Raw genomic sequence first — 22,235 nt, 5'->3', positions numbered from 1 at the left:
CTTTCTTATTCGAGTACATGTCCAAACTTCTTTTAAATGTTGAAATGTACCTGCATCTACCATTTCCTCTGGCAGTTCATTCCACATATAACCAGTGTGAAAAAGCTGCCCCTCAGGTCCCTTTTCAATCTTTCTCCTCTCACCTTAAAAATATGTCTTTTAGCTTTGAGCAAGAGCAATGCATGCCTCAATATTCAAAGATATAGGTATAAAAAGATCAAATCCACCCAGAGTTTTAAAAAAAGTAAAGAAAACAGTTGGAAATGAACTTCTGGATCTTCTGGAACCCCACTTTGAAACATTCAAGACGAATTGGACCAGTAAGTGCCACTTTCAAGGGTTCATTGGTTTTTCCTTTGGAGCACTTCATTGTCTGATTCATTTCCTGTATGTCTGCCTCATGCTTGACCTTATTCCCAGCGAAACAACAAGGTAGCAAGTTTTGAGAAGATTTGTAGCTCAGGTTAAGGTTCTGGATGTAGGTTTGCTCCCTGAGTTGGAAAGTTCATTTTCAGACATTTTGTCACCATACTAGGTAACATCTTCAGTGAGCCGCGATGAAGCCCATCCAGAGCTTCATCCGGAGGCTCACTGAAGATGTTACCGAGTATGGTGACAAAATGTCTGAAAATGAAATTTCCAGCTCAGCGAGCAAACCTACATCCAAAATGATAAGTTACCCCTGGACGTTTCACTCCACCAACCTTTGCATTTAAAGAATTATCCTCTGTCATTCCTGCTACCTCCAGCAGGATGTCACAATCAAAGACATCTTGCCCTCACCTCCTTTTGTGGCACCCTGGTCCACTCAAACTGTTACTCTTCACACCTCTTTACTTCGACACAACACCTTCCTCCATGTAATTGCAGAAGGTGCAAACTTTGCCATTTTTTCTTTTCCTTCTCGTTGTCCAAGATTCCAAACACATCTTCCGGATGAAGCAGTCTTTCAGTCCAGTCAAATATATCACTGCTCACAAAACAATATCCTCTACACTGGTGAGACCAAATGCAGACTGATAATCAGTTTGTGTAATACCTTCACTCGGTCCTTAAAAATAAGCCCAATTTTCTAGTCACTTGCCATTTCAAGACGCCATCTTACTCTTATGCTAACATTTCCATGCTTGCCTGCAACAGTGTTCCAGTGAAGTCAAACACAAAGTGGAGGCACAGCACCTCATTTTTCCACTTGGCTTCAGGACCCAACACTGAAATTGACAACTTCAGACCATGAACAGCATGTTCTACTCAAATTCGCAACACTCCAAAAACTTTCTTTGCAAGGATTTGTGTCTTGCTATAACAGATATCAAACGTGTATCCTTATTATATATCTCTCCCTTATTATCATTAACATTCTCTTTGCCTTTTGGTTTGGGCATTCTCACTACCTTTTTCAATTACTCCTCCTTGCACTCGCACCCCTGTCAACATCACAATTTGCTGATATTGCAATTGTGAGTGAACTATGTACATGTGCTCAATCTGAAACGTGCATAAGATGAAGAATGGATGGAGCTGGTGCTGTGGTTAGGGTAAGGATGGAGAATGGATAAGACTGGGGACTTTGATTCCTCTTACTCCCCATCCCCAAACTGCCCTCCATCATCACTGGTTGTTCTGTTATTTCCAGATTCCTCCAAATCCCTCCATTGCTCCTATTTCTCCCCAACCATATGATTATTCTCCATCTCCCCCTGCATCTTTCCCTGCCCATTATTCTCCATTTCTCCTGCTCCCATCTACAGTCTCATTTATTAATGCACATGCTGGTGTGGACTTGTTGGGCCAAAGGGCCTGTTTCCACACTGTAGGGATTCTATCAATGTTTTAAATATAAATACAAGCCTACCAGACTGACATTAAATGAAGTTCCACTATTTACAAAGACAATGTTTCTTGCATGTTGAACCTAAACGTCACAGGGCAGCACAGATTGCATTGCTTCACCTATAGCAAATCACCTACTTAATGACCTAGTTAGAAACTAAGTGATGCAGAATTAGACTCAAATGCAGCAAGCATAAAATCATCAAGCTTTCTGTAAATGCAGCACATCAGTTAACTCTCTGAAAAACAAAATTTGTTCCAACCTTATACAGTATTGATCTAGGTCAACTGCTGATCGTTTTTCCAGTCTTCTTTCAACTCCCAAGCCTAAATTTGAATCTATTACACTGACAGAATGTCGTTGTCGACGGTCATCATGAAGGCTGGCAGATACTGAGTCGAAGGAAGAATTGCTGACAATGCTGGAGCGGGAAGAAATTTCACTGTGACCAGAATCTGAAAAATTATCTGCTGTTGCACTTGGTGCTAAAGCAAAATCTGGAAAATAGAAAAAAAAAATTGAATTACCTAGTCATAATTCTAAGCATAAAAGAGCTTGATGGAAAAACGGTCTGAATTTAGTTGGGATTAAAGTATTGGCTTGTATCCATTGTACTAATTAAGGTTAGACTAATATAGATCAAAACTGATTCAACATAGCGAGGGAAACCTTCAGAACAAAGGATCTCCATGGAGTGACAGACAACAAAGGGAAAACAATGCTGTTCAGACTGATAAACATCTACTTTGTTATGAAAGATAAATTCAGCAAAGGCTTCAGTATAGGAACTCATGCTACAGATCAGAACTTTATCAAATACTTGCCAATCTTATGTATTCTGAATATTGAGAAACTGGTTTAAAAAAAACTATTGTGCTAAAACATTGACATTAGTTGCATTACAGAACATTGGGTTTTTCAAATGGATATAAAATTTAAATCAGAAAATGCCAATTATACATTATAACAAATGTGGAAACTACAGAACACCTAACATGTTAATTAACAGGGAGTCTTTCATAAGCTAAAAGGTACAAGGTAAAATAATAATTGAACAGATATAGCACATCAACATTGCTCTTTGTAAAATACCTGTCTGTCCTTAACAGGCTTTACATTTAAACTATCAACCGGAAACATGGACTATTTACTACTGGTGGTAAAATAGATGAAAAACCACAGTTGGTTTAGTGATGGGACAGAAGAAAAATTCAGTTGCGTATAAGAGCCCATCATATGTATTTAATTTTTAAAAAAACCTGCCCGAGAGTGTGATGGAACAGATTCTATTAGAATATGCATAAACAAAGGAATATGCATAAACACCCAAAGAGAAAATGTCTGTTCTATCATAGACAGGACAAGCCCATTACTCTTTGTTTTCACTGAAACCATGATAATGATTTCATGAAGCACTGCACTGCCTTGATGGGGGCTGAATTTTGAAAGTCTTTCACACAAATAACACTTCAGAAGTGTGTCACTCAGTAACTGGGATTTTGCTGTGCCAATGGGCTTCTCACCCAATCATTGAAAAACTAGTAGAGAATACTCATTGGTTACTCAGGGACTGAATCAAGTTACTTAATACACTTAGGTGGCAACTGTCAGGCCGAACTCACAATTGAGATCCTTGGCAGTAGAGATCCTGACCTCTGATAGCTACCAGAGATCAGCAAATTGTCATTGCCACCAGTGTGAGGAAGCTTTTGGTGGCACTATGCCCATTAGAAGCCCAGAATCATCATCGGATTACAGAGCAAAGTCAAACAAGGGCAGGGTGGAGGCTGCAGTGGCTGGTGGCAAGAGAAGGGATGTACTTTCAGTGGCTGTGTTCCTTGAAAAATGCTGGTTCCCTCAATTGGCCGGAGTGCCTTAGCACAAGGGACACACTCCAGATACGATAGGCAAAGTCAACAGTGTTTGCTATGGAACTCCTCTTTAAACTCTGAACCATCACTACATTGTGTTTGGTTCACAGATAATAGATGCTATTTGCTTGCTAATTAGCCTATTTAACATTCCATTGCCAGCATCTAGATTCTGCCTTATTTTTCAGTTCACTCGTGGGACGTGGGCATTAATTGCCCACCCCTCATTTCCCTTAAAAAAAAAAGTGGTGGCAATCTGCATTCTTGAATCACTGCAGTTTATAGGTACACACACCTTGGCTCCTTCTGCCCACCTACTTAAATTAGGGGATGGGGGGGGGCTAAGTTTTGCTACTGCTGGTAAGCTTAAGCAGACCTCCTTTGCTTAACTGAGCCAGTTTTCCATGCTTCCAACTGTGCAGACTGCATTAAATCAAGATTAATGCGAGATTTAGTTCTTAATAAGATTACTCACTGCATGTATTCCAAAACATTTCATGCAGCCCTTTTTATTACTTAATAATCTGCTCATATGGACCAGTGATTATGTTATTACTAAAATCAATGATTGCCAATTGGAAATATTACCTGCTCAACCTATTGCAGTATTTAAAAAAAGTTTTTTTAAAATATCTGACACAAAACGTTAAACTATTCAACTTTCTTTTTCAGCACCACAATCATTTGGGCTTTGAAAAAACATATTTTGATTTATTTACAAATTAGTCCTCTTCCTGTTTATTGTTGTAGTTCAGGTCTTTTACAAAGATATGTTTATTTCCCAGATAGATCGGCAAAAACAACAAATAAATTACAAAAATAAACATAAAGCAATTGTGTCCTAATTGTAGAAGGATAAAAACCCAGTTTTAAAACAAATGCTGCAAAGTCTTATATCTCTTATGTGACCATTTTCCTTTCTAACTGTCAATGCACACAGCTTCTGAAAATCATCTGTTTTAATTAAATAATCTATCATTGTTTAACATATTACGAATTTTAATTTCCTTTTGTTTCTCTGGCTTACCACTTTGTTCCTCAAATAACATGTCCAAAATGGATACTGCAATTTTAAAGCAAGCACGGTTGCTTGTCAATATTATGTAGCCATTATAAGTATCTTAGCTAATTAGAATACTTGCTTGAAAATGACAGTTGGTCCTCATCTCACGCTTTTACCCTGAGGCTGCTGACCACCCCTCCACAATAAACCCCCTCCCCAGTCAGTCTGTTACAGTTTTCTTTACACAACAACCCCACCTATCCCACAGGTCCGTGGTGCATTGTTATTCTTGTTACTGTTTTCACTTCCAAGAGAGGATGAAGAGCCTGATAGGTCCGACTGTCTGGAGCCATGAGTTCTCAGCTTACTGCCACCTGACAAACAGGATGAAAAAACCAATTTAGAAATCAAATCTGACACTCACTTATCTTCTTTGAACAGAACCAGGTTCTTATTTGTCCAAACAACCTTTTTCAGTGAAGTCAGTCTGACTAAGAGTAAGTTCTTTAGGACTTTAGTCGGAAATAATCAGATGGCAGAAAGCTCATTTTTTTCTCTCTCCCATTCAAAAAATTCCAGAAACTTATCAATAATACTATATATCTGTACAAAGACAATTATTCCAAGCTTTTACAAAATGGCTAGGCTATGTGCTCAAACTGGCAAATTCACAATACAGCAAACAGTCAAATTCTGACGTAGGTGAAAATCTATACTGCAAAATACTGGTCATACTGGTTGTTATCTGTGCACTGCCATTAACACTGATCTTAAACTGAAAGATGTGACAAAGGTTTACTCAATCTATTCAAAAAATTATGAAATAAACATTGCTCTATACACTCAATTTCATAATTATCTAAGCTCCTAATTATTGGGAGTATTTCAACAATAATCCATAATCGAATAACATATAAATCACTGCCTTTATTATAATGGACATTGGTTGGAAGAGGTCAGAATTCTTCAAATCTGGTTAAAAAACAGATTACATCTCATTTTTCCTTCCCCATCATGGAAGCAGTCCAGACAATTTTCTTAGATTAGCCAAAATAGCTTCAGTCTCCACAAGAAAACTAATCTCTGTTAACAATGCATTTTGTGCACCGGTGACAGATCCAATCAAGGACATATCAAATCCTTCCATGCAGAACCCATTGATTGAATAAAAAAAATCACCTGAGAATTGTAAAACATTAGACTCTATTACTATATTAGTTACCTAAGCAGTTATTAATAAATGCAGCAATGGTGACAAAATATTTCAACACACAGACTCACAAAAGTACGTTATTATGCATTAGAAGACCTGAGCTACCAAGTACACCAAATATAACATAGAACAATGCAGCACAGAAAAGGCCCTTCAATCCTTGATGCTGTGCCGACCTGTGAACTATTCACAACTCGTCCCCCTACACTATCTCATCATCATCCACGTGCTTATCCAAGGATTGTTTAAATCTCCCTAATGTGGCTGAGTTAACTACATTGGCAGGTAGGGCATTCCACGCCCTTACCACCCTCTGTGTAAAGAACCTGCCTCTGACATGTCTTAAATCTATCACCCCCTCAATTTGTAGTTATGCCCCTCCCCCCCGTACAAGCTGATGTCATCATCCTAGGAAAAAGACTTCCACTGTCTATCCTATCTAATCCTCTGATCATCTTGCATGTCTCTATTAAATCCCTTCTTAGCCTTCTTCTTTCAGCTTTTCCTCATAAGACCTTCCCTCCAGACCAGGCAACATCCTGGTAAATCTCCTCTGCACCTTTTACAATGCTTCCACATCCTTCCCAAAATATGGCGACCAGAACTGTACACAATATTCTAAGTGTGGCCGCACTAGTGTTTTGTATAGTTACAGCATGATATTGCAGCTCTGGAATTCAATCCCTCTACGAATGAAACCTAACACACTGTATGTCTTCTTAACAGCACTCTCAACCTGGGTGGCAACTTACAGGGATCTATGTAGATGAACTCCAAGATCCCTCTGCACATCCACACTACCAAGAATCTTTCCACTGACCCAGTACTCTGCCTTCCTGTTATTCTTCCCAAAGTGCATCACCTCACATTTAGCTGCATTGAACTCCATTTGCCACCTTTCAGCCCAGTTCTGCAGTTTATTCGAGTCCCCCTGCAACCTGTAACATTCTTCCAAACTGTCCACTACTCCACCAACTTTAATGTCATAACATTTCTATTCAAATTGCAATTGTTTGGTCTGTGGCAAGTTGTGATTTATTGGGAGGAGTGCAAATTATTGTTGAAAAATTTACATAAGCTGCAGTAATTTAAACCATTTTTATGGAAAATGGGGGAATGGAGAATCATTTTTGCTATCACATCAAATAAAAACACCTGGAGCCGTATTAGATATTAAAAGGAATGTGAAAATGGATCTTCCAGCATTTGTTATACCACAATCAATATTAACAGGTTTAATGCAAGGAAGTTCCTATGAGAAGATCCTTTCTACATTGAGCAAGACAGTATTTGACAACTTAAACTAGCAAGATCCACTGGCTGGATTTTTATAACAGTAAAATATTCAAAGCAGAGGCATGGGGACGCACAATTTGGCACTACCTGCATCAGGCCAGTATGCTACTACAATTCCCACACAGTGATTTTGAGCAAGGAAAATTCATGGTTGGATTGGCTCACTGGGAAACAGTATGCAGTAAATGGAGGGCAATTATTGTTAATTATAATTAACAGTATCTTGGATTTCCCTTCAGCATTGTGGGCAACCCACATTTGGTGTATGTCCTCTTCAAACCTATAACGGCAGCTGGGCCATAGTAGCGGCCACTGAGAGCTGCTGGAGGAGTTACCACTTAAAGATTAGCTGTGGATTTTTAAAACATCAAAATAAACTTATGTTTGTTTGTCTGTTGCAGTCTCTATGTTCAGATTGGCTGTTGCAAACCTTGATGGATGTGATTAATTTAATTCTGGAGGGACTCTTATTGGTTCTCTGGCACTCTCAGCTTGCCTGCCGCCCTACTCGGATGGCAATCCAACTCCTTGGTTTTTAATTGGCTGAAGATTTGAAAATCCCCATGCCTAAAGTATGCTGTGTAGGGTGGAGGTCCAAAACCAACCTCCTCCTCTGGTTCATGATCCCTGATTGAAAATCCAGCCCCAGACACCTTTTAATACATGATAAGTACACAGAATACATGAATAACTACAGAGACGATGTGCCTTGAGCAAATGGGAAAGCAAATAAAAACATGCTTGTAGTAGACTGAAAATCAGATCACATTAGTGCCTGTGCCACATAAATAAAACGCTTGGCACAGGTTGAAAATGGGCCCATTCTGGGATCTGCTTTGTTTTCTCAGATGCTACCTTTCCTTGGTGAAGTCTGAGGAGATGTGGGAGGAGACGACAACTGAGATGAGGTGTTTGATAAAGTATCTTCTGCCTGCTTTTTATTCCGATCCAAATTTGCTTCTTCGGACAAGGACAGAATTTTTTTCAAAGCTTGAGGAGAATGTGTACCTTAATAACAGAAATTAAAGGAGTAATACAGTTGAAGTAACCTTTTAATTTCAACCTTTTAATTTCAATACATAGAAAGAAAAATAATGTTGAACAATTATAGAAGAAAGCTGTTGGAACTTTTCAAATTCCAATAACAAAACACATGTAATTGTATTGAACGGACACTTCAAAAAGGTTATTTTTCATGCACATTTCATAGAAGGGAAATAGTAAACACTCAGATCAAAGCAATGCAGCAAACTATTTTCAGAAATATTATTACCAAATGGAGGGAGGTCTTTAACTTGCACTTTCTTGCGTGATGGATACAACGATACAGCTGGAACCTGGAGAACCTGATTTACTTTTTGTTGTTGTTGCTTCTGGTTTTGCACTCCTGATCTTGGAGCAACAGGAGATGTATCTGAAAGTTTTCCCACTTTCTTTTCACCCGTGTTTTTGGGTACTAGATGTCAAGGAAGAAAAAAAGACACAATGTACATATTGCATTGACACTTCAAAATCTAAAACTGATGGAGCTCTCAAATTCCTTAACTTTGTCCCGATTATTATTACTCAGATATATTAGGTAGCATTTAAGTCCGTCTGTTTCACCTTGTAAACATGCATCCACTGACTGATACTGTCCAACTGAAAGTCTCTGCCACTAACATAATCATGACTCAGGCTGAAACTTTTTGTGACCAATATAATGTCTCCTTCTTTGATCCATATCTCTATACTCGTTCTCCAAATCTTCCTTTGCATGTTTAGTTTTGAATACCTTATTACACCGTTTGGTTCATAGCATAAGACACTTTGAATTGCACGTGAAATATAGATTAACTAGACCCTGAGTATTTCTGGACTCATTCTTCTAGTGTAAATGCTGAATTCTCTTTGCTTCTCCAAATTATCAAGAGCATTTCTGTCCTCATTCCTACTGATCACAATTCTCCTTTTGCATTGTTGCCTGCAACCAGTATCTCGGTAACATCGCCAATTTATTCACATTTTCTTTCATTTTGTTTATTTTCCCCTTTATGCTGTGAGGACTGAGGGAAAGGAACACCACCCTAAGAGTTGTTTTTTTTTAAAAAATGCTTCTAACACTTGTTCAAACAATATTAATCTGCAAATTTAACCCACATCAAAACTAGAGTTATATCCATACTTGATACTTTAGCAAAGTCCAAAACTTAAAGGCTCGCACGGATTGACAAATTTCCAAATGAAATTTCTGCAGTCTTGCATATAATCTATCGAATTCCAGTACTATTCTCAGCCTTACCAAATTACCAAAAATTTGACCACATCTCAAACATTCAATAAATGATGTTTTTAATCAATTTTATCTATGAAAGCTAATAATCTATCCAAACTTACATCATTGTTCAAATAATTAGGGGCCGATTCTGAAAAAACATTGCTTTTTAGCTTGCATTTATATGCTAACTTAAGTACGAGGCATACCTTAATTCTTCTTTGTTAAAGAAGCAATCCATGTCCACACTGCAACTTCATCCTTCACTCTCAGTATAAGGATCATTTTCAGAAAACAGGGCGGATGGCATGTTCCAAAACTTTACAATGCCACCATTATTTAAGTGCGGGGTGACCCCTGTATCTGCAGAATCATTTTCCACGGTTTCAGTTACCCGTGGTTTACCATGGCTCAAGCATATTATAGGGAACATTCTAGCACCAGGGACCAGGAGGCTGCCGGGAAGGTATGTTTCCCATTTAAATAAATGGGTTCGCTCTATCTACGGTTTTGGGCTTCTGCAGTAGGTCCTGGAACGTATCCCCTACGTGTACGGGGGTACTACTGAAGTTACATTTTAGTATATACCACAGTCCAAGTCTAAACATTTAGTGAGAGTTTTATTTCCATTAACCACAAAATAGCACACTACTGAATACTAGCTCCCCATTCTTATGCAGCTAATTCTCATCCAATTAACCTTTGATTAATTTATCCATCATCTGTACAGCTGTTCTATTGGGTTTCGGGCAACGTTTAGATTTATTAGGTGATACAAATAATCAAGGGACTCGAGTTGAAATTGTTGAAGCTTGCAAATCAGAGTACTGATGTTGAAGCACTGTTAATCAATAATCAATGCCGAGAAGATGATAAAACGTGAAATGGTCAAATGCTACACCAATTCCTTTCCTAAACCATATAAAATCTGCTTTACTCTGGATACAAGCCAAATCCACAGTCTCCTCAAGAGGAAATGTCTTGGAAATTTCTTGGTCATCTAAGGGATAAAAAGAGTTCAAACTTCCTTACACCTTGAACCCGCAAGCTACTTTAGATATTATAATATTGTTAGTTTTGTAAGTATGATATGCCAAAAGCATTACGGATCAGCGAGCCATCATGTTGGTGATTATCCCTATCTAAGTTTAACTTCACAACTGGCATTTGGATTCCTAGCCATTCACTGTCTGAGAAGGATTGTTACAAATATGCTATAAATCCAGATGTTGCAGCACAAGGAGTTTTTGAATCCTACCTTGTGCATAATCTTAATTATGCATGAAACTATTAAAAAAAAATCTTTTGTGATAAAACATAATGCAGTCGATTCTGATATAACGCGATAGTTCCGTTCTCGTGCGATCTCGCATTATAAGAAATTACGCAATAGCTGCACTATCGAAACTAATGGGACTGGAAGTGCATTATAGCCAAAACACGTATGGAAGGTTAACGTTCTGCAAATAACGATATAAATTTTTCAATCGCATTAAAGCCAATTCACATTGAAGAAATATGCGTTATAGCAGAACCGATTTACTGAAACTCAAGAATACTGGTACTTTTAGGAAATATTTCAAAATGTTAATTTAACATTTCCCACAGCTGGAAATAAATTATTTATTTTAATACAAAAATATAATTATAAACACTGGTTTCTCTGCTTGTTAATGAAATGCAAATAAATTCATATTTTGTCCAAGAGTATAAAAAACTGTAACTTACAAAAATATCTGTGACTTACATGTATTGGTGCTTGGTTCACACTGTAGTGAAAGTGCCTGGAGATTTTCTTCATCCATATCCAGATCTAGGTTTGCAAGGTATTGTTTTACTTTTCGAGCCATTTGTGCATCTTCATAGAGTTTCTTGGCATTGAGAAATGAGCTGCGCCGTACCCGTTTTTTGTGTCCCCCTGATTGCACCACATCTAGCACAGCAGCATTTGTGCTGCCCTGGCTAAGCGACCTGCCACAACGGAGAGAGAGAAATACCACTTGTTTCAGCATGGAAAGTCAAAGACTGAAACATGCAATGCCTTTGTCAGATTGAGAGTAAGTCTTGTTCAAGCTTAAAATAACACATGCCTCATTCCAGTAAGTCAGACAGAAAAAGAAAAGGAATGAAAAGGGAAAGGAAAATTAAAACCAGGAGCTATCCTGCAGATAATCCTATTCTGCTCCAAGTTGATAACAAACTTTATGCCACTATATGCATGTCTGCCTACTAGTTGAGAAGAAGCTACTACTTCAGTAAAAGAGTCGAAGCAGGAGTCAAAGCTCATGCAGGACTGATGTTAAACAGCAATACTAAAAACAAAAGTAGTCGCAATATTATTCTTTACCATTTGATGATCAATAGGGCGGCACGCGCTGTTTATTAGATTAGATTACTTACAATGTGGAAACAGGCCCTTCGGCCCAACAAGTCCACACCGATCCTCCGAAGCGCAACCCACCCAGAACCATTCACCTACATTTACCCCTTCACCTAACACGACGGGCAATTTAGCATGGCCAATTCACCTAACCTGCACGTTTTGTTTGGACTGTGGGAGGAAACCGGAGCACTCAAAGAACACTTCCGTCTACATAAGATCAAAAAGGCCCGTTGGAAGCTTTACCCAAAAGTTAGTAAATGCTGAGATTTCAAAAATTCTTCCTTGACACTCGAGCTATTGTACAATATATAACTGTCAACAGAATTATGACTTCCACCTTAATCCTTATTTTTATATTTAAAATATTTATCTCAAACGGTTATTCTTTCCCTGTATTAAAAAGATTACACTTAATTTTAAACCATCATTATGTAATTTTAAGGGACTGGGGCTACCATTTCTAAAGTCTCTTAGTAGCCTAAGCAATGTTAGAACAGACTTATGTGAGTAGATAAAGATCATCCAACAATGATGCCAGAGCACAAAAGGGTTAAACTGAAAAAAATGTCAAAGCATAATAGGGAGCACAGAGATGGAAAATGAAAAATGGCAAAAAATGTCCTTGGTGCCTACTAAACACCACTTACCCCAGACTTCTCCATTTCTTCTTCCTGTAATTGAGAGCCATGAATATTGAAGCGTGGATTTAGGAAGAAAGACAGAGAAAGATCACAAGCTCAGACAGAAAAGACAAGATCTCAGACATGCAGTAACAGAAGCCAAGGGACATAACAGTCATCACAACACAAACTGACTATAAACAAGAGTTTTAAATACAAACATTCTTCAATACAGTACAGTAACTTTCATCACTATAGAAAGTACTTCATAAAGCTTTTAATATGTTAATATTGAAAAACTGAAGGCGAGTATGAAATTATCTTTTGTCATTGTAGTCTATAAAGACAAATGCAGAAGATATTCTAATCATGATATGGATAATTATACATTAATAGGAAAAGAACATCTAATAATTAGAATGGACAGAACCATCACAAAACCTGGACTGAATCTTAAAGACATACCAGACATTATCTCAACATATCATTTGATTGATGGCTTATTCCTATGTTACGTATACTATAATTCTTTATAAGTAATGTACTTTTGCAGTAATGCAGACTATAGCTTCAATTGTTTCCACCAAGGGATTAAATTTTTAAGTTGCTATTCCAGACTAAAACGGCCCATTAGAAAAGCTGCCTATATTCATTCAATTTGTACAGTCATATTTGTGCAGCAAATAAAATATTTATTACAATACAGCACAACTAATGATTCTCATTTTGACTTAAGTTTGGACTAAATGCATTTAAAATTTTATCTATTAATGGGAAATTCCACATCAATAGTAACTAAATGTACAAGGCTTACTGACAACCCCAACATTAAACTTTCTGGTTTATATTGCTATGTGATCATGCCACTGCAATGATGAGAACAATTCCTAAGAAACACAAGCAACAGCCTAATTGCTCATCTGAAAGCAGATGTATTTTACTTTTTCTAAAACATTGTACATTAGTTTGCTACATTTGCTTGGAACAGTAAACTTTGCATAGTCGGGAAGGAAAGATTATTTCCAGAGTGAGATACAGCTCAAGCGACTACATAGTTCAGGGGTTTTAGAGGCAACGTGGGAACTTGGTGCAGAGGGGAAGAGGTGCTTTTTGCGAGCGTGTTTTGGCTCGTGGTTTGTAATTTTTTTTAAAACAAGATAAATTGAAGCCTGTGATTAGGGGAGCACACAAGAGTGCCATCACAGGTGAACTGTAAGTTCAACAGTTGGTGGCAGCTACTAATTTTTCTATCTGTAATAGGTTACTTTCAGATTGAAGGTAAGGGAAATACTAAAGGCTACAAACTATAATGTTCAAGACGTTTAAAAATTAAATGAAGAACTAAGTAATTAAAATAGAGATACCAGGCCAGGCGATGAGGGTGCAGGTGGAGACCACTGTGGTTCACAGTGACCACATTTGTACTGTGAGGAAATCCGGCTTTGAACACTGACATATTAGGGAGGGGAAAGAATTACTTGAATGCTGTGTTTGAAGAGGCAGTCACACCCCTTAATCTAACTTCCTTGAATTTGGTCAATGGTTAGGAAGGTGTGACTATGAGTGGGGCAGGTAGAGACATCAAGGAGATATGCTGAAGGAGCCTCAGCCCTTGAGATTGTGTAACAAGTTTGAGATTCTTGCTTACAGTGAGGATGAGAGTGGGGCTGTAGCATCATGGTACAGGGAGCAATTCAAGAGGGGACAGAAAAGAGAAATGTTATCATAATTGGGGATAATATAATCAGGGGAACAGACACTGTTGTGGCCAGGATAGAGTCCCTGTTGCCTGCCTGGTGTCTGGGTTCAAGATATCTCAACTGGGCTGTGGAGGAACTTGGAGTGGGAGGGGTTGTCATGGTCCATATAGGTACCAACAATATGGGTGGACAGAAGTTCTGCTGAGAGAACATGAGCGACTAGGGCCTAAATTGAAAAGCAGAACCAGAAAAGTAAAAATTTCCGGATTACTACCTGAGCCATGAACAAATTAGCACAAGGTCAACAAGGGTAAAGCGATAAACAGATGGCTCAAAGATTGACATGAGTAAAACACGTTTGAAGTCACAGGCACCAGTACTGGGAAGGAAGGAGCTGTCTGATGGGACAAGATCCAGCTGCATTATGCTGGGACCAGAGACCTGGCAAATTGTACAACTGGGGCTGTGGATTGGGCTTGAACTAAAGAGTGTGGGTGGATGGATTCAGTTGCATGGAAAATTACGGACAAAGTTAAAGTGGTAGGGGGTATGCTCAGTGGAGATTCTTAAAGTTTCCAGAACAAGTAACAGGCCAGAAAGTATAGAAAGGTTCAGGAAAGTAACTTCAGGCATTGTAGATAAGGGGATAACTATGATAAGGGGGCCAGTCAACGCAAGGCTGTGGGTGTTGTACTTAAATGCAAGCAGTATACAAAACAGAGTACAGAGTAGCACAGATTGAAATTGGCAGGAATGATGTTGTTGGTATCACAGAGGCGTGGCTGCACAAAGACCAGATCTGAGTACTAAATATCCAAGGATACGTGTCCTATTGAAAGGACAGGCAGGCAGAGGGGAAAAGGTTGCCTTATTAGTAAGAAATAAAATTAAATCAATAGAAAGGGATATAGCATCAGAATGTGTAGAATCTGTGTGATTAGAGCCGAGGAATTGCAAAGAAGAAAAGACCCGAATGAGAACTATGTACAGGCCTCCTAACAATAGTTACAATGTGGGAAGAAAATAAATCTGGAGATAGAAAAAGCAACGTAAGAAAGGGACCATTACAATAATCAAGGGGGAGAAAATGAAAACTAGCTAGTAATATAAATGAAGATTGCATTATTTTTTTTTAGAAAAATACAAGGTAAGAGAGGCAAGAGTAGACACTGGAAAATGAGGCTGGAGAAGTAGTAATGGGGAACAAAGAAATGGCAGAGAAACTGAATATGTACGTTGCATCAATTTTCACAGTGGATGCCAGCACCATACTAGAACTTCAAGAGAGTCAGGGGGCAGAGGTGAATATCATAGTCATCACTACTGAGAAGCTGCAGGGGAAGCTGAAAAGTCTGAGGGCGGATAAATCACCTAGACCAGATGGACTACACTCCTGTGTTCTGAAGGAGATGGCAGAGGAGATTGTGGAGGCCTTGGTGGCAATCTTTCAGGAATCACTGAATTTAATAGGGTTCCAGAGGATTGGAAAAAGGCTAAATTTCTGTTTAACGGATAGAGGCAGAAGACAGGAAATTACAGGCCGGTGAGCCTGATCTTGGTTGTTGATAAGATTTTAGAGTCCATTAGTAAGGAGAGATTGCAGAATACTTAAAAGTACGTGATTAATAGGGCTGAGTCAAGGCGATGTCAAGCCTGACAATAAAAGGGGTATTTTTCAGGATGGTAGCTAGTTATTAGTGGAGTCCTGTAGGGTCTGTTTGGGATGACAACTATTCATGTTACACATTAAGAATCTGGACGAAGGAACCGAGGGCATTGTTGCTATGTTTGCAGGTGCATGGAGGGACAGGCAGTTTTGAGAAAGCAAGTGGTTGTAGAAAGACTTGAACAGGCGAAGAGAATGGGCAAAGAAGTGGCAGACAGAATACAATGCGGGAAAGTGTGAGGTTATGCACTTTGGTAGGAAGGATAGATGTGTCGACTACTTTCTAAATGGGGAACGGCTTAGGAAATCAGAAGAACAAAGGAACTTGGGAGTCCTAGTTCAGGATTCTCTTAAGATTAACATGCAGGATCAGTTGGCAGTTAGGAAGGCAAATGCAAATGTTAGCATTCATTTCAAGAGGGCTAGAATACAAGAGTAGGGATATGCTGCTGTGGCTGTATAAGGCTCTGGTCAGACCACATTTGGGATATTGTTTGCAGAGTTAGACCTTTCAGTATCTAATGAACAATGTGCTGGCATTGGAGGGGTCCAAAGGATGTTTACAAGAATGATTCTGGGGACAAGGAGCAGTTAAGGGCCCCGGGTTTGTACTTGATGGAGCTTAGAGGAGGAGAGGAATCTGGTTGAAACTTAAGAGAATATAGAGAGGTCTGAATCGGGTGAAGATAGAGAAGATGTTTCCTAGGAGATACAAGGATCCAAGGGCACAATTTCAGAGTGAAGGGTAAGTTTCTGTAGAACTGAGATGAAGATGAATTTATTCACCAATATGTGGTTAATCTGTGGAACTCATTGCCACAGAGGGCTATGGGGGCCAATTCATTGAGTAGATTTAAGACAGAGATAGATTATTGAATGGTGAGGGGGTCAAGGGTTATGTGGAGAAGGCAGGAGAATGAGATTGAGAAACATATTAAACGCGAGCAAATGATGAAACAGACCCAATTAGCTGAATGCCCTAATTCTGCTCCTATGTCTTATTGTCTTACATAAAATTCTTGATGATTCACTTGTACATATCTTAATCACACTTTATATTGAAAGAAGCATCCATGAGAAACCTCACTGGAAATAGGAGTGCATACATTTTGTGTAGGTTTGCTTGCACAAAATAAAACTGCATTTTTTTTGGTTAGTATACAAATTCAGAGTTTCAGATTTTGTAAAAACCAAGAGTACAAACGTGAAATGCAGGAATGTACATAACTTCACTTATAATAACAAACAGCAACCACTTAATGCATTAATTTAGTTACTGCTCAATACTTTCAAATGCAAGTCTTCTACACCACATTAAAACCATTGCACAACAGAAGGAAAAAGAAACATTTCATAAAATCACTATGATGAAATATTGTATACAACAGATATGCAACACTAAAATAATTAAAGCAATAATGATAAAATAACATGTCTTTGTGTGTTAGATGATGCAATTCTTAGTACTTTAGGTTACTTCAATGAAAAGCATGTTTTCTAAGAGCGCTATTGCTGCGGCTTCTGAATAGAAACCAAACTGTGCTTGTTCTTTTAAGAACAAAAAACATTTTTTGTCCATAACCAATCCTAAGATGACGTTTTGTTCTCCATGATAAATAATTTTAATTGACTCAGATTAAATCACTGTAGATTTGAGTATTCTGTGAACAGATAACACTAACCTTGTCCTGAACATAACAGCAGGATCCATATTAACTGAAGCCATACGGCCAACATGACGAATTTCTTTTGCAATCATTCGTAATTTTTCAAAATTCACAAGACCGTCCACCTTGGAATCGTTCCCTATGGAAGAAAATTAAAATTACTCCTGACAAGGAGTGAGAGAGTCTTCTCTATATTAACACTTCTATTTAGCTTCTAGAAAACTCAGGTGACAATTGAGACTAAATCATTGAGGTTCCTTGTTTTGATGTTCTGAGAAGGAATAGGTTAACATACCAGACATATTTTGATTTCAATACCAGCAATGCTGGTAGGTGGATGTTGGCACTGACCATAAATCAAGACCAAATTATTAGTAGTTAGTAGTAAGGATACCCTAGACTTTGAGAAAGTGAGGACTGTAGATGCTGGAGATCAGAGCTGAAAAACGTGTTGCTGGAAAAGCGCAGGTCAGGCAGCATCCAAGGAGCAGGAGAATCGACGTTCCAGCATAAGCCCTTCTTCAGGAATCCTGAAGAAGGGCTTATGCCCGAAACGTCGATTCTCCTGCTCCTTGGATGCTGCCTGACCTGCTGCGCTTTTCCAGCAACACATTCATACCCTAGACTTACTGAAATTGCAAGTTTAAAGTTACATTGCTATTATAAATAAATAGTGCATGATAATTACAGGACTGCAGCTAATGGTTGATGAATATTGCAGCTAAAGAGATTTGCCAACTTTGAAGCTCAGAATCTGTAACTTAATATCGTTTTATTAAATTAATAAATGAGCTATGGGTTTCTTAAATGCCATGTCCTCAGTTATTTCTGTTCAGTTTAGGTTATCTAATAGACGGAGGCACATGACATGACATTGCGGTTTCATGACATGTGGGACTCCAGGATGATTCTCCTGTCCTGGACAACTAAATGTTGTTGGAAACTTTATCAGCTAAAGCAACTCAAACTTTGGACTTTGGAGCTTGAGTTACTGGTAACACATTGGCGCCTACGTGAGGCTCAAAGTTTCACAGATGGCACATTTATGAAGGTGGTAACCTCACAGCTAAAGAATATGCAAGCGAAAGGAAATTAGTGACCACAAGGCAGTCAAGGAGAACATGGTAGGAAGGGCCACAACCCTGAGTGCACTCTCACTCTCCAACTGGTATTCAGCTCTGAATCTTGTTCATCTGGGGAATGCAGCCCCAGCAAAGTTCTCATAAATTAAAAGTGAAAAGTTTGTACAAGTTCAAGAAAACATGTTCAGCATTTCCTTTTTCACACTGATGCACACAAGCTACAATACACATTGATGCATTTTTTATTGGGAAACAAGTAAACGAAGTTGTGGTCATAATACCTGTAACTGTATCACTACAATTGTTAATTATTTGAAAAGAGAGGTGGAGAGAAAATGGGAAATTATAGATCAGATAACCTGACATCAGTAGTGAGAAAATGGTGGAGTCCACTTTAAAAGATTCAACAGCTGAGCATGTGGAAAACAAGGACAGAATTGGACAGATTTAGCATTAATATACAAAAGGGAAGTCATGTTTACTGAAATTTACTGAAATTCTTCAAGGGAGAGACTCATGCAGTTGATAGGAGGGAAACAGTAAATGTGGTTTATTTGGATTTTCAGAAGGCTTGCGATAAAGACCCACACAAGAGCTGAGAAAATTGAATTAAAGCCCATGGAACTAGAGGCAGTGTATTGAGATGGATAGAGAACAGGCTGACACACAGGAAACGAGGGCGAATAAAAGGATCTTTGTCCAAAAGGCAGGGAGTGATTATTGGGATACTTCAGACATCAGTGCTAGCATGCCAGCTATTCACAATATATACACTAATGTTTTGGATGAGGGAGTAAACATACTATCTCCAAATTTGCAGATGGCATAAAGCAAGTTGGGAGCGTGAGTTGTGAGGATGAAGCAGAAATTCTTCAGTGTGATTTGAGTAAGGTGAGTGAATGAGCAAGATGCAGTATAATGTGGATAAATGTGACATTATCCATATTGAGAGCAAAGTTAGAAAGACACATTATCTGAATGACTATAAATTGAGAGGCGGAAATGTGCGACAAGTATTCTCATACACAAGTCACTGAAGGTAAGCATTCAGGTGCAGCTGGCAGTGAAGGCGACTAGTATGTTGGCCTTGATTGCAAGAGAATTTGATTATTGGTCCAGGGATGAATTACTGCAAATATCTAGGGCTTTGCTGAGACCACACGAGGAAGTTTACACGTAGTTTTGGTCTCCTTATCTGAGGAAGGATGTTCTTGCTGTAGAGGAAGTGCAGTGAAGGTTTACCAGACTAATTCCTGGCATGGCAGGACTGATGCATGAGAAAAGTTGAATGGGTTAGGATTACCGTATATACTTGTATGTATAGGTCGAATTCATGTTTGGCCAAAACATCTTGTCTTTCCCATTTTATCTATTTTATAGATAAATATTCAATAATTCAACAATATTCAATATTCATAACTTTTTCCTTTTGTTGTTTATTATTTTATATAGACATCTGGCTGTTGTTGTCGTAGGTAGCATTGTAAATAGAAGGACAGATGAGGATGGTTCTGAATCAAAAAAGAGCAAGTTAATTAGAAAAGGCAGACAAGAGCAAGCCAGAGAGCAAGGTAACACTGAAGAATTAAACTGCACTTACTTCCATGCAAGGAGTCTTACAGGTAAAGCTGATGAATTCAGGTCATGTTTGGGAACATGATGCTGGGACATCATAGCTAATTTGACTGAGGGAAGGACAGAATGGGCAGCTCAATGTTTTGGGTTTTACATAGAATCCTTACAGTGTGGAAACAGCCATTTGGCCCAACAAGTCCACACCGCTCCTCCAAAGAGTAACTCACCCACACCCAATCCCCTAACCTGCATTTACCCTCGACTAATGCACCTAACCTACACATCCCTGAACACTATGGGCCAATTCACCTAACCTGCGCATCTTTTGGATTGTGGCAGGAAACCGGAGCACAGGGAGGAAACCCATACAGACAGGGGGAAAACGTGCAAACTCCACACAGAGTTCCCCCAAAGCTGGAATTGAATTCGGCTCCCTGGCACTGTGAGGCAGCAGTGCTAACCATTGAGCCATGGAGCTGATGTTATAGGGAGTACAGAAAGAGAGGCAAGATAGGTAGGGTGTGGTACTTTTGATGAAGGAAAACATTACAATTAGACAGGATATTTCTGAGGGATTGTCCAGTGAAACTATATGAGTGATATTAGAAATAAGAAAGGGATGATCATCTTGATGGGACTTTACTTTAGGCCCTCCCAATAGTCAAAGAGAAGTTGAGGAACAAATATGTAGAGACAGCTTGATATATTTAAGAATAATTGGGTTGTAGCAGTAGGAGATTTTAATTTTCCAAACATTGACTGGGACTGCCATTGTGTTAAAGGCTTGGATGATTTAAGAAAAAAATCTTTATTGATATATAAATGCACCGACTAGAGAAGGAGCAAAATTTGACCTTCTCTTAAGAAATAAAGCAGGGCAAATGACGGAAGTGTTAGTAGGGGGACACTTTGGGACTGGTGATCACAACTGTATTAATTTTAAAATGTTATGAAAAAGAAAAACCTTCCATGAAAGTTAAAGCTCTTAATTGGAATAAAGGAAATTTTAATAGTAGGAGTGAAGAACTTTCAAAGGTTGACTTGGGGGTGGGGTGGGGGGTGCAAGAGAGGAGGGGGAGTAGAGTTTTTGATAATGGTTAATATTACGGCTGTACTTCGGGAGGATATTCTTTGGAATACGTCCAGGGATGCTATTTAGGTAGAACTGAGAAATAAAAAAGGGATGATCACCTTATTGGGAATACTTTATAGACCCCCCCCAACAATCAGTGGGAAATTGAGAAACAAATTTGTAAGGAGATCTCAGTTATCTGTTGGGTGGGTTGCGCTTCGGCGGGCCGGTGTGGACTTGTTGGGCCGAAGGGCCTGTTTCCACACTGCAAGTAATCTGAAAAAAAGTGGTAATGGGAGAGGATTTTACCCTTCTCAACAAAGACTGGGACTGCCATAGTGTTAAAAGCTTAGATGCAGAGGCATTTGTTAAGTGTTTACAGGAAAATGTTTTGATTCAGTATGTGGATGTACCTATTACAGAAGTGCAAAATTTTATCTACTCTTGGGAAATAAGGCAGGGCAAGTGACTGAGGTGTCAGTGCGGGAGCACTTTGGGGCCAGCGACCATAATTCCAGTAATTTTAAAATAGTGATGGAAAAGGATAGAAGGATCTAAAAGTTGAACTTCTTAATTTGAGGAAGGCTAATTTTGACAGTATTAAGTAAAACTTTCAGAAGCTGATTGGACACAAATGTTCACAGGTAACGGGATGGCTGGAAAATGGGAAGCCTTCAAAAACGAAACAATGAGAGTCCAGAGACAGTATATTCCTGTTAGGGGGAAAGACCAGGCTGGTAGGTGTAGGAAATGCTAGATGACAAGAGAAATTGAGGCTTTGGTCAAGAAAAAGAAGTATACGTCAAGTATACACAGCGGAGATCGAGTGAATGCTTATAAGAGCATAAAGGCAGCAGGAGTATACTTAAGAGGGAAATCAGGAGGACAAAAACGGACATGAGATAACTTTGGCAAATATGGTTAAGGAGAATCCAAAGGATTTTATAAATACATTAAGGTCAAAAGGGTAATTAGGGAGACAATAGGACTCCTCAAAAA

General features: G+C 38.7%; 1 protein-coding gene across 7 annotated transcripts in view; it reads right to left on the bottom strand.

The window, feature by feature from the left end:
• The window catches only part of rapgef2b (Rap guanine nucleotide exchange factor 2b), a 386,293-nt gene that overhangs the window by 43,033 nt on the left and 321,025 nt on the right, over positions 1–22,235 (bottom strand). For 6 of the 7 annotated variants that reach the window (XM_043674010.1, XM_043674011.1, XM_043674012.1 and 3 more), the window contains 7 exons: positions 17,523–17,646; positions 12,502–12,525; positions 11,219–11,442; positions 8,491–8,673; positions 8,073–8,225; positions 4,966–5,082; positions 2,097–2,331 (listed from right to left, as the gene is read on the bottom strand). In XM_043674010.1, coding sequence (XP_043529945.1) covers positions 2,097–2,331; positions 4,966–5,082; positions 8,073–8,225; positions 8,491–8,673; positions 11,219–11,442; positions 12,502–12,525; positions 17,523–17,646 — 1,060 coding nt within the window. The remainder of the gene's footprint in view (positions 1–2,096; positions 2,332–4,965; positions 5,083–8,072; positions 8,226–8,490; positions 8,674–11,218; positions 11,443–12,501; positions 12,526–17,522; positions 17,647–22,235) is intronic. The other variant, XM_043674017.1, reaches the window with a different exon arrangement.

The sequence above is a fragment of the Chiloscyllium plagiosum genome, chromosome 32, assembly GCF_004010195.1.
Source record: "Chiloscyllium plagiosum isolate BGI_BamShark_2017 chromosome 32, ASM401019v2, whole genome shotgun sequence".
Taxonomy (NCBI): Eukaryota; Metazoa; Chordata; class Chondrichthyes; order Orectolobiformes; family Hemiscylliidae; genus Chiloscyllium; species Chiloscyllium plagiosum.
This window is presented reverse-complemented; position numbering and strand designations above follow the sequence as displayed.